At 33.9% G+C, this 13,666-nt stretch overlaps 1 protein-coding gene across 1 annotated transcript; it reads left to right on the top strand.

The window, feature by feature from the left end:
* The first annotated feature begins 2,372 nt into the window (after nucleotides 1–2,372).
* On the top strand, nucleotides 2,373–9,409 carry LOC115441357 (pupal cuticle protein). Its single transcript, XM_030166121.1, has 4 exons — nucleotides 2,373–2,512; nucleotides 8,185–8,428; nucleotides 8,627–8,859; nucleotides 9,065–9,409. Exons 1-4 carry the CDS (start codon nucleotides 2,501–2,503, stop codon nucleotides 9,227–9,229), a joined length of 654 nt encoding a protein of 217 aa, XP_030021981.1. The 5' UTR covers nucleotides 2,373–2,500; the 3' UTR covers nucleotides 9,230–9,409.
* The last annotated feature ends 4,257 nt before the right edge of the window (nucleotides 9,410–13,666 follow it).

The following is a 13,666-nucleotide window of genomic DNA, read 5'->3' as shown; positions in this document are numbered from 1 at the left end:
TCGCTTCCCGCTATATCCTTTAGGTCATCAGTCCAGCGGGCACTATGTCAGCTTATATTGCAACTGGTTATTAGACTGGCTTTGTGAAAACAAAGCTGGAATCTTAAACAAAAGATATTCTATCATTATGATATGTCATTATGTCATTTTTTTGTTTCTATTAGCGTTAACAATGTATAATATCATTTTGTCTATGGCCCCTAAAGTGTAAGCTTCAATATTAAACTTCGGCTGTAGTGTCCATAACAATGAACGGATTGTAGAATTTATAAAAATACTAGGTTTCCCCGCAGCTTCTCTCGCGTGAAGAGCCTTTCCTACTACAAAAGGCCTTACATCATTATAGCGATCCATTGCGCAATCCGTACTACGTCAACGCCATCTGTTTCAAAAACTAGATTGAAAGGTCAATTATTGTCCACGGCAGCAAATTTCCAGGATAAAAAATTGCGTATGTGTTAATCTTGCACATGGTCTATTCGATTATTTCTAGATATCGAACACGATTACGAGTTCTAGATATCGAACCAATAAACTCACATGAAAATTAGTTGTTCAACTTGAAAATCGAATTCAGAAATGACTTTTAATAGTAGCAATAACGATATAAATACATATAATTTAAACTATGCACAGATTGACCCTTATAGAGCATTGTCTTAGTATGTATTCTAAGCATATCGATCTATCCGGGGTAGAGTTTTGAACCGAAGCCAAATTTCCTTCACTATTAGGCAATGAACACTTGACAGAATTATGATGGATTACAATATAGGAAATCTGCTATCGACATTTTGTAAGTAAAAACTATCTTAAAAATTTTGCTTTATTTTTTTCCAATCGCATTGCGAATACCTTAAATTGCAAACTGTGTTACTGCTGACCTGCTCAACACCTACTTATTCACGTATTTTAAGTTTTTATGGAAAGTTGTAAAAGAATGTATTAATCTTCACGTCATAATAATAATGAATACATACAGCTTCATAAAACTACATAGGTCTATGGATTGTTGAATCAAGCTCCCGACTTCCGCCTGTTGAGACCTTTCCATTACATATCAGTTACATAGTAGTTTATTCATACGAAAGTTGCGAAAATACAACTAGGAGCAGAATATAATATGAAATTGAGTATGGAAGCAAGAGATTTAGAGATATTATTTATAGAATATAGCGAATATCAAGGTAAGAAAAATTCAATATCATGGTGCAGCAGCTGTAATCCCAGATACTCCTGCATGCGACGCCTGCCACGAGCCATTTTACGATTCACGAACATTTGTACCGAGGCTTGGTTTTATAGGACCACTAAAAATATGCCTAATGATCAAGGACACAATTCAATTCACAAGAGAAAATATATATTTCGATTTTTTGGTGAATTTATTTATTTAGACATTATATCTTTTATTTACGCAAGTTGATTAGTTAAAGTCCCACTCATATGACTAACTACCGACATCATGAGATAACAGATTTATCACCATATCATGCACTAATCACAGTACATATTATATAAAATCAACTTCACGCAAAGAAGCTGATCTTGATACTACAATTAGGATTCGGATACTTCCGTCAGGTAGGTGTCTCTAATATGTTGACAATGGCCATTTATCATATGAATAAGTATGTCAACTCTATATTTTTACTATGAGACACTATGGCGCAGTTGATCGAGAAAAGTCGTGAAGGTCATAAGTTCAGTTATATTTGTATCAAATGAAGGTTTGTATGTATTAATTGAAAATTATGATGTATCAAATTTAACATGTCTAATAAACAAAAATATAAGGATATCTAAGTACGTAAACTATTGCATTTTAAAGACATTGTGAGATATTGGCATTTAAATATCACTCTAGATTTCCAATCGAAAACCAACGCTATAAAAAAATAATAAAAAGAACACAAGATGTCGGCTGATACAAGTACACAAATAAAAACACTTCGATATTTAAAATCATGTCATCAAAACTTGAATTATTCAATAATAATTCAACGTCAATACGTACTAAAAAAACTTGTACAGTATGTGACCATGCAAGAATACCCTAAAGAGTTATTTTTACAATGAGCGCAAAAAAATCCAGTGCAATAATAATTCAAATAAAGAAAAAGTTATATGCCAAGCTTATAGCCAAGTACACAAAGGAAGAATGATCTAGAACATTTAAGTCATGTTTGTTTTACATACATATTTTTAATTACAATATCAAATCATCCCCATAGCTCGCGTTCCGGCGGAACCTGGTACATCTCGCAAATTAAAAATTACAGCATTGCACTTGTCGGCCAACTAATTGTTTCCAATTACGAACGGCCAAGCGGGGTGTTTCATATATAAGGGGGCGCACTGTGGCCAATCGACATTCCGACTCGGAAGGTGGTTGCATTCACACATCGCTTAGGCGAAAATTTCTAGGCGAGTACTGGCTCCAGCAGCGCCTAAGTTAGTTCGTTTGAGATCTCTACACTTAGAAATAAAAACACTAATCATGCAGTCTATGGTGAGTAATTTTATCGTATTTTTTATATATTTCCTATAATATTTATTTATATATAATTTAATGTAAACCTCAAATTGTCTTGCACTGTCTTTTAAAATAGTTTTTCTTCACCATCATTTATTTTTAAATTTGCGCAAAAGTGAAAATAATAAGTGTCTAAAAAGTAAAAAAAGAACAATGTGAATTGTGCAAAACAAGAACTAAGTGAGTGAAAACATAATTTAAAAGCAAAGATGTTATGGAACTCCATAAAATTTAAAAAGTAAAAGTCCATCATCGTATTACTTTTCCGCGAAGATCAATTTCTCGATCTATGTCTATTATTTCATCCGTAACTTGCTCATATCAAAAGTGGCGGAAACTTGATTTTCATAGCATTTTCTATATCATTGGATAATGGAGAATTTCATATGCTATACGAATTCCAAATATTGTTAGTACTATGCATACAGTACCCAGAATAACCGATACATTTTCAAAAATCGATCCATAAATAAATCCGTTAAAATAAGATTCCAAATTCGATTTACAATTCGGAATACAAACAAGTAATTAATTCAGAAGTCGGTAACAAGGCGTTCGGCCCAACCCACAATTTGTACTTACCATATAAATCTTTTGAATCATAAAATCATTACATTATGTCAAGGTCTTAATGAACAATTGATGAATAACATCCGGAATGAGATGTCGACTACTAACTTCAATTAACTAAAACATAAGTTACATGTTTAAGATATTAACCCTTAAAATACATCTCTTAAGTTATCTAATATCATAATAGAGAGTAAAATCAGGACTGCATAAAATATATTATTCTCTACAGCAAATATATGATTCATATTGATAAAATTGGTAATTAATATTCATTCAATCCAAAACATTTATTATCAGTAAATCTCATTTTAATACAAAGTAGCGTGACTAAAGAAAAACGCATTTTTATGTAAACATAGCTTCATCTAATTATAACTTTCAATATTTTTTTAACCCCATACGATTAGAGATAAATGAAATTACAACTCTATCGCAACATCAAGTTCCATAATTATCACTTTCATTCACAAATTAACATGCTAATTTAGTTGCGTAGCAACGGTAGGGCGGGCGCGCATCTTGACATTCCGCGCCCGGTGGGCGGCAGTGTTTCATGATTCGTCCGATGCTAACAACAGATGATTCATTTAATGCATTATTTATCAGATTTGTATTTACATTCGACGCGGGCGTCTTAGTATGGAAATTAGATGCTGTTTCCTTTAATATTGAATTTGAAATGTATTTTAAACGATCAAATGGTTTTTGTATGTGTGCAAGTTATATAATAAACGACCCAATTAAATTTGAAACTAGTATTGAATTCAGTTGATTCCTAAACGAAGGGTAATTGTGTTCGAACTTCTGTCTACTTTTCGCATATGAAAGCAATACGTGCCTTTGAGTGAAATTATAATTTCCATGGCCAGCAATGACCTTCCCTGGCACTTCCTCGCCCCCTTCCTCTTAAGCAAGAGCGTTGCATTACACGGTTGTGCACCAGTTCGTCGAATGATAATTCCGATCTATTGCAAAACATTTTGCAACAGAATGCAAAGGCGAGTCGATATGAGGCCGACGCCCACAAATTACAGTTCGCTTTGTTTGATGTCCTTTGGTTTTCTTTAATGGTTTGCAATGAATTTTGCTTGAATTGTAGACGTATTCCGGACGTAAAGGACAAATCATTTCGTGGTATCTCTACATCGAACATAAAGTGCAGATACTTATGTTTTTATGCTCTGTGCTCATCAATCACCGCCCGTTGTCTATAACGGATAAAATATACTTCTTAGTTTCTTCTAATAATTCTTCGCATATATTTTGATTAATTAAAAAATTATTATCATAAAATTTACATAATACTAACGTCAATGAAAGTTTTTGATTTGCTAAGAGAGATAAATGATAAATCAACAGAACTTTGCAATACAGGGCAGGTCTTTCCGCAGGGCTGTGTCCATTATACGTTCAATTGTATGAAATGGCCCCATTCGTTTGCACGACCGATCAAACCAAGAACCTGCTAAGAAATTAGGTTGCGTTTATGTGCACAAGTGTTGAATTATGAGCTAAATTAAGTGACCAGCTTGTTTCTGTATTATAAGTTCATTGTAAAAGATGTAGATAGAATAAATTGTTATTTAATGCGAGATGATGTTTTGATAACGTATTATTTGCTCGATTATTCATGAAATGTATTTGAGTTAAACAATTTTGATTATTGTATTTTTTAGACTGCTCTAAGTTTGAATTCTATTGTTAAGGAGCATATTAATAGTACATGAATAATTATGTTTATAGTTATTGAACGAGATTGAGAGCTTGAGGCAAGAGAATAAAACTCCTAGACGTAAATTTATTACCAACAACATACTTATGCGACGTAATTTAAATGTTAAATTGTGGCCATTTCAGCCTTAAATTTATAATTAAAAGACATTGAAATTATGAGTTTTGTAGATCACTTAGCATTTAATTATACATTTTATAGTTTAAATGTACTTACTAATCAGACATGAATAAGAATAATTTCAACGTATAAACATACATATTTGTAAAAACGATTATCCTATAACGCTCTAGATAAAACTCCACAGAGGCTTTTTAGATATATCAAAACCTTCTATTGAAATATTTAATAAGATCACGCATATTTAACCACACATGTCTTAGTAACAATATTCTTAAATCGCAATTTTAATTAGCAATTACTAGAATACGAAACTTTCTATTACCCGACCGTAGTAAATCAGAACTATGCGGTTTCACATCAGGTACCAATAATTTGTTAGTATTGCTGGTGCGTGCTGAATTTATATTTTGTAACGTGATAAAGTCAATTGTTGGGTTTTGTTAATTCACTTTTAGTACTATGTTCGTTAAAGAGACTTATATAGGTATCCTCAAATCTATTTCATACATGGTTTCACTGTATCTCATTATTTATCAATTTAAATCTTGTTCTATTAGATTTTAGGTGTTGTTTATTTTGCCATCTAGTTGCGGTTCTCTGACTTTTTTATGTTACATCGATATCAATTTGTTTTGTTCGGGCATTATCAGTAAAAACTTCGCTGAATAAACGAGTAACATTGGTAAGAATGTGATTTGTTACTCCTGTATAGAACAATGGATGTTTGTTCTTTTATCTATCGAACAATACTGTAATGTTACCTGTTTAACAATTGAAGAAATTAGTAAAGGTGCTTAGCATGCAGATAATGAACCAATAATCGTATGAATACTTTAATAAAATTCTTATTGTATTAAATTTCTGCAATGATTCTTTGATTTTTTTTATAGTCTCGGTAGATTCTACTTTGTATTTCTATTTGTATGTAGCTAGGATTCCTAAATTACAGTATTACTAACAATTTAGCACACTTACTAACGGACTGCGTGCAAGTATGCCACGCCCGGGAACGCAACACAAGCACTTTATCAGACCAACGCGTTGCAAAATCATCCCACTTTACAATAAATCTGCGCTTGCGTCATTTTGAAGCTCTAGTTATTGACTTATATAACTTATGAAAAAATTTATAGTTCTAAAATCAATTTATTCTGGTGTTTCAATTGTATGAAATTTTGTAATAAATCAATTGAAACTATTTTTTGTATTTGGATGAGATAATGCAGGAAATATCCAAAAATGTTATTATTTTTCGTATAGATCTTCGACCTATATTAGCTAGCTTTACTTTCAATTTATTTTTTCTTATTGTACCTCATCGAAAAGTCCACGGACAGTAAAGATTTCTTTTTTTGCGTGCGCGCTTCACATTTAGTTTTATAACTTAGTCAGAGTCACCTGTTTCGTAAATTTTCGTTTTCTAAAACCCCCCATTCACACGTAGCACAAGCGTGATGAAATAAGGTTAATTGTTATGTACTATATTTAGTATTTATAATAGTAAAAGGCCGTGCGAAATCAGATTAACGACACAAAGTGTGCATTTGTGATTATCTTACGAAATTATGTTCGAGACGAAGATTAGAGTCTCATCACTTGTAATAATGAGATGACATGTGTTATCGCAAGGCATTTTGTTCTTTGTGGATTTATTGCAGAAGATCGTATCTGTTTGACAACATGCAAATGTATTAAATACTACGTGCCCTAGTTAATATTTATTTCTTTTCTGGATACGTAAATGACGTAGAATAACATCGAATTCAATAAAATTACTGGTTCTTATTGTTAAGTCCTAACATCCAATATCAAGTTACATAAAGTACTTTTACGAAAGCCTTTGGTATCAACCATTAGTTCGGTTGTGGATTTCTACGATAACAGGCAACCTACTTTCAAATTTATTAGTATAAATATTGTACTTAGTTTGTGAAGCCGTTTGTTCAGGCAACCAATCACTGTCATCTTTATCCTGGACAGTATCTAGACATTATTAAGCCAAGTCTTGCTGTCATTTGTCAACGTGTGGGCGTTTCTAATTTGCTTTTTACCTGTAGGTTAATTTAGATTGATATCCAAAATTGTTTCTCGTGATAATAGATTAATCTTCAAACCTGTTTCATTTTCATCGTAATTTTCTTATGAAATGTAATGTAATTAACTTTAACGTAATTATGTTTCATTCGAAGGACAAAGACTGTCTTCTATTAGTGATAAATTAACGTGAACCTAATGAGGTGTTAATAAAATCGGTTCCGAAAAAATTTACTCGATAATTCTATTTTTATTTACTGGTTATTTCGTGAAGAAATATTATTCATGTTACTTGCTCAGCGATGCGTGTAATAGCCGTTATAAGTTATATGAAAACATTTTCTTTTGTGAACATTTTTATTAATTGGCACGTATTTTTGCAATAGTGTTGAGTAATTGTTTATCTGGAATAGGTTTTGGTTTTAAATAGATCAAATCAGTTTTCCGTTAAATAACTATCGTGATTAAAAAGAGTTAAAGTGAGTGGAAATTCCAATTAATATATTGACACATACAAAGAATACAGTTTAAATAACCAGTCAGTTTTAGCAGCGATTTTTACTGATACTCAAATTGCCATGAATAAAAGTGATTTTATACCAGAAAGAAAAGTCATACTATTAGAAAGCATTTTCATAAATACTTGGCTAAACAAGTCCAGTATTTTATATTTAAATCGCTACATAACCCGCGATAACGTAAAACTGTAATTAAATAATTAACTTATTCAAATAGTTGTCGAAAGTGACCAATTATCCACGTCCCAGTGATTCAGTGCGTAAGTGAAATAGTTGGTAATGTTTTCATAGATCGCGTGAAATCGAGTCTCGCTCCGTTAAGTTCGCGGCCAATGTCAATACATTTTACGTATTTTGTAAGTACCCATGAAGGGCGTCGGTGACAAGTTACCGTCTAATATGTATTGGATACAAGGCATTATTACCCTTCTTGATGTAGTATCACCGCGGTCTGTGTTATATTAATAAATTCCTAGATTTTAGTCTTACTTTAAGAACTTCTTCTATTACGAGGCAAGTTATCATATGAATAACATTGAAAATTAATATACCACAAAATTGCAGTCGGTAATAGAGAAGACTAACCAGCTGAGCAGCTATCATTTCTCTTTAGATACTAAAAAATTGTTCACATTCCTTATCCTAATGCTAATTTAAATTGTCCACAGATTATCCTCGCAGCCACCCTCTGCCTTGCGCAGGCCTCCTTCTACGCCGGTACCCCAGCGCACATCCAGCTGAGCCCGGACGGCAAGTACGTGCTGGACACGCCCGAGGTGGCGCACGCGAAGGCCGCTCACTACGCTGCGCACGCGCAGGCGGCTACCAGCGCACACGGCGCTTGGGCGCCCGCCGCCGGTTACCTCGGCGGTGGTTACGCCGCTGGAGCTCATTACGGCGCTCCTGCTGCTGGTATGCCTTGATTATCTTTAGATTATGTACGCAGGGAACAGTATAGATATTGATGTCTTTAGCTGCAATTCAGTTACTTAAAAGGATATTCTTATAAATTTGATAAGGATAACGACGTGATGGCTCATCTTACTGCCAACATTCGTATTAGATTATTTTTTAGCGTTCTATTTCTTATCAACCTTTATTGTTCACCAGGTCTCCTTAAGTACGGCCCCGCTCCCTTAGCCCATGACGGCCGTGTGGTCGACACCCCCGAGGTTGCCCACCTTAAAGCCGCGCACATTGCCGCGCACGCCGCCGCGCACGCCGGAGCCGCGCACGGAGCGCTCGCCCACGCTGGGGCCTACGCCCCCCTTGCTTACGCCGCCGCACCCCTCGCCCACGGCGCTGGCTACGCCGCCGGATACGGCAAATGGACCGGTCCCCAGGTATGTTTATATTCCAGTATTATAATAAGATTCAATGGAATTGTAAAGTTATATAATTACGGGTATTATGTCTTAACAAAGTATTTTACTTCTATTTCTATAATATTTTCAAAGAATTACTTTAAATTTACCATCTAAATATATACCTATATATTTTGAACTATATGAGAAAGTGACAAAGATTTCTAACAATATCATCTTGCAGGCCAACATCCAGCTGAGCCACGACGGCCAATACGTGATCGACACCCCTGAGGTTCAACACGCCAGGGCTTCCCACCTCGCCCAGTACGCCGCCGCCGCGCACGCCGCCGCCGCCGCGCCCGAAGAACCCTGGGCCGCCCACGGACACGGCCACGGCTGGCACTGAACCCCCCTACCTCGGACCCCTGCTTCCGTCACTGCCTGATTTATACTTTTTATACAAAACGACGATGAGAAAAAACCAAAAAAAAGATTACTTTAAGCTGTATAAAGTTGAATGTGAACTGTGTACTGCAAACTTGTAGAGCGAACTTAAAATGTATAATAAAAATCTAATAATATTTTATCCATTCGTTTCATTTTCAATTTCTTATTACCTAAATACCGAAACTATTGATGAAACATTGTAATAATTAATAAAAAAAATGTATTATTCAGTACGTGGATGCCGCAAAGATCTGATAATAAACTCAAAGTGATATAAGTTAATTTTTAATTAAGGTAAAATATATATAACATTTTTGTAAAATTACACTCTACTTAAATGTAAAGCTTATTCAAATAACATAACTATTCTTTGGTTCCAAAAACAAAATACATCCATGACTTCGGTGAAGTTGGGAACGGTTAAATGATTTTGATTCTATAATAATATACTGCCTCAAAAGTGGAACATACCAATACTTAGCTATCTACCTATATAACTTTTACATCATTTTACGTACAATGACAGAAAATATACATAGGTATATAGTATCATGCCTTACGCCATAGGGATAGCCAGATACTGTAGATAATCACTTTGACCGATTCCATACTTCTCTTGTTTCTTCCATTGGTATTATATTCCATAAAGTCCGTCAGTTGAAAGTAATTTTTGATCTATCCTTTACCAAGAAATATTAATTTACCAAAAATATTTAAACTTGCCTTTATAGAAAGCAATTTATGTATGACATCTAGCAAAAAAAATCACATTCCTTTTTATTGATATCTTCTTCTCTATTGATTTTGTAATTAAAATTTGACCAGTTCCAAATCAACCCGGCGCGGTGTAGTGATGCTATGAAATTAATATATTTTAATTCTGTGACTACACATTAACTAAATATTGACCAGAATAAAGCTTCATATTTTTCAGTAATTAGAATTTTTATCCAACGGGTAGCTTTTGGGCAATGTGCTTACAAACAATGAAACAAACTACATCAATCCAGTCATTTTAAATGTGAAATCTAGTAAGTACCAAGGACAGTTTACTCATGAATCTAGACCAACCGGAAATTCAATAAACATTATTATTATATAACTAGGTGTTGGCCGCAGCTTCGCCCACGTAAAAAGCCTTGCCCCCTACAAAGATCCCTGACTTACTGTAGCCATTCATTGCATTTGCACAAAATCAGATTTAATATTTAAATATTTCCTTTGGGAGCAAGTAACAGGGATACAAAGTAGCTTATATGTTACTATAGGACATTGTACATATATGCTGTCTATCTGTATGTCCGATTTTATCCAAATCCATTTAGCAGTTTCTGGGTTTAATTTTTACAAACATACCTATAATATTTTCATAACATTCACGTTTATACTATAAGTAGGTACATAAATTGTAAATGAAAGAAATATAAGATAGGACTTTATCTGACTGCCTTGATGGTCTAGTCGTCACTAAAGCTAACCTCAAACCAAGTCCCAGATTTGGATCCTGAGTCAGGCCAAAGCATTGTGACGGGGGTTTTTCAGTCATGAATATTACTCTAGAGTCGGTTGGAGTTAGGAAATTGCAAGTGTGATAACCCCGTACCTCCAAAAAACGTGAAGTTGATGGTGCTGCGCCTAGTCTCACTCCGGTCAAGTCGGATTTCCGTTTCATCGGACTTTGAGAGTAAAGTAAACCGTAGATGGAATAGAGTACACCTATGTATTGCTCACACACTTGCGCCTATCACACTATCTCCTGCGTAGTGAGGTAATTTCCGTTAAGCACCCCGTCGTGTCTTTTAATAAAATATGATATGTCGCTAACATGATGTATATATATTATGTATTGATTGTTTCTTAAATTAATTAGTTCTTTAAACATTTTTTTTTTATTTAACGGAAAATTTCTGCCTCTCTTTTATGTTGCCGTGCGTAGCAGGGTACTCGATTATGTACTTTCCTTAATTTGTAAAACCGATATTTATACAATTGTGGAGTGCAATAAAATAAAATTGAAATGCTTATTTATACATTTTTATTATTTGTAGACCGTAAACACAAGGTTTTGTTAAGTTTAAAGGCGAATTGCAGTCGCATTTCCTACAAAATGTACGGAGAAAGTTATTTTAGCAATTTCTGACTTCAAGAGTGTTCAAACCTCTTATATTCCCATAGAACCTTTTGACCCTTACAAGCTACATGATCGATTGGCATAAAAAAGTTTTTGATTAAATTGCCCATTTTCTTGCTAACTGTAGTTATGTTTTCTATTACGTACTCATGAAGCTTCGTATTAAGTCCTATTTGAAGCTTGATTGAAATCGAGAATCCTTAAATTAGAGCTCGGATTCCCTTAGTAACAGCAAAGTGAGTGTAACAATTTGCGACAGTCGCATGCAGCATTGGATTGACATAAGTTAATAATGATTCTGGATATGGAGTAACTCTCCATCCAATAGCAATCTACATAGCAATACACATTTTATACTTCAACATAACATTTGTTGTAGGCGCCTGTTAAAAATACATAAGTTAGTTAAAGTGAAAGCAAATACTAGTAAATGTATAGGAGCTCTTTAGAAAAAAATAATGTAATTTACTTTACTCTCCTTCTTCACTTAGTGAAAGTGAAGGCAGATAAATGTTATTATTTGTATAGGAGCTATTTAGTACAAAAACATAAAATAATGTAATAAGTTTATGCCTCTTGCAATCCCGATTCCTTTTCTTATCGGTTTACTTATTCAAGGGTCTCTGTAGTTTTGTCAACAAATTACTTGGACGTCTGTCACGTTTATGATATAAACAAGAAAAATATATTTTTTTGGTAAGTAAATATCCAGGATAATATGATTTTATCCAAATATTATTTTAAAACATTCACAAGAATTATTTTACAAAATGAAATTTGATTGTTATTTATAAACCGTCATAATCGGTGAAATACTTATTGAAGATGTCGCGTTTATGAATTGCTTCTGTTTTTATTGTTCCAAAACAATAAAGCATTGTAAGATTAAAAATACTGTTTAATGTCTTTGCAAAACAACGAGGAGTTGCCAAAATTAGATTTTTTGTATGCACATGCAAGTCATGCCCATATAGTAATTGCATCGCTTGCTTTAATGGTGAAGGAAAACATCGTGAGCAAACCTGCATACGTAAGAAATTCTCAATCGGAATTTTAAGGCTATGTGAAGTCAATCAATTCGAACTAAGCCAGCCAGATGGACTAAGGCCTAATCCGTCTCAGTAGTAGAGGAGGCCTGTGTCCAGCTGTGGGACAGTATGTAATATACGGTCGATATTATTATATACAACTAGACTTGACGCATATGCAGGACACCATCAATCCCAGCACCTATATGCAATATACAGAGACGCCTGTAAGATAAAAGATAGCCATGTTGTGGCTTTGAGTTTTGCCATTCATAATATTAACTTATAAATAAATGTAATTTAAAGTTATACAAAATGATTTGAATGGCGATAGCCTAGTAGATAGTGGAACCGACTGCGGAGACGAATGTCCGCAAGTTCAAACACAAGAGCACGTATCTCCGACTTTTCTAAAAATATGTGTGTATTCTTTGTGAATTATAGCTTGCTTTAACCGTAAAGGGAAAGAGCGTGAGGAGACCTGCATACCTGAGTTGTCTGTAGAATTTTTTGATGTATACTGCCAATCTGCACTAGCCCAGCGTGGTGGACTAAGGCTTAAACCCTCTCAGTAATAGAAGAAGCCCGTGCACAGCAGTGGGACAGTATAAAATACAGGGTTGGTAATATCTTTATTAATATGTAAAGCTAAAGAATTTGTTTGTTTGTTTGAAAGCGTTAATCTCAGAAACAACTAAACTAATTTTGGAAATTTGGTAATTATTACGTATAAACTTAAATTGGCAATATTTGATTATTATGATTTATTTATAAATCAAATCAATATTATTATTTATTTAAATCCCTTTTATTATATTTATGTATTTTTTAATAATTTAAATGTCAGTGGTAATTCTATTCAGTTTCATATTTGACACTAAAATTATTTGATACAATAAAGCAACCAAACAATATTTAATCTTTACAAATACTTATACATAAACGATTCTACACTGTTTACTGGGATGTTAAATCATGATAGGGAAATATGCATCGAAATACGTTCAGCTGCAGTTACTTGATTCACGTACAAATTAATAGACAATTCTATAGTACTAAATTGCGTCACTTTTATGACAATCTTTAGTTTCCTCCGTTAAGCCATATGTAGATTTTCCCGAACAGTGGAAATAGTTTCTGTGATATTACAAATGATGTCATATATTTACGGAATGATATCACTGATTAATAGCATCACATGGAGTATTGTAATGACTTGCAGAAACGAGACTTCCGA

This window comes from Manduca sexta, chromosome 9 (assembly GCF_014839805.1).
Source record: "Manduca sexta isolate Smith_Timp_Sample1 chromosome 9, JHU_Msex_v1.0, whole genome shotgun sequence".
Classification (NCBI taxonomy): Eukaryota; Metazoa; Arthropoda; class Insecta; order Lepidoptera; family Sphingidae; genus Manduca; species Manduca sexta.
Note: the sequence above shows the minus strand (reverse complement) of the source record. Positions and strands in the feature narration are given on the sequence as shown.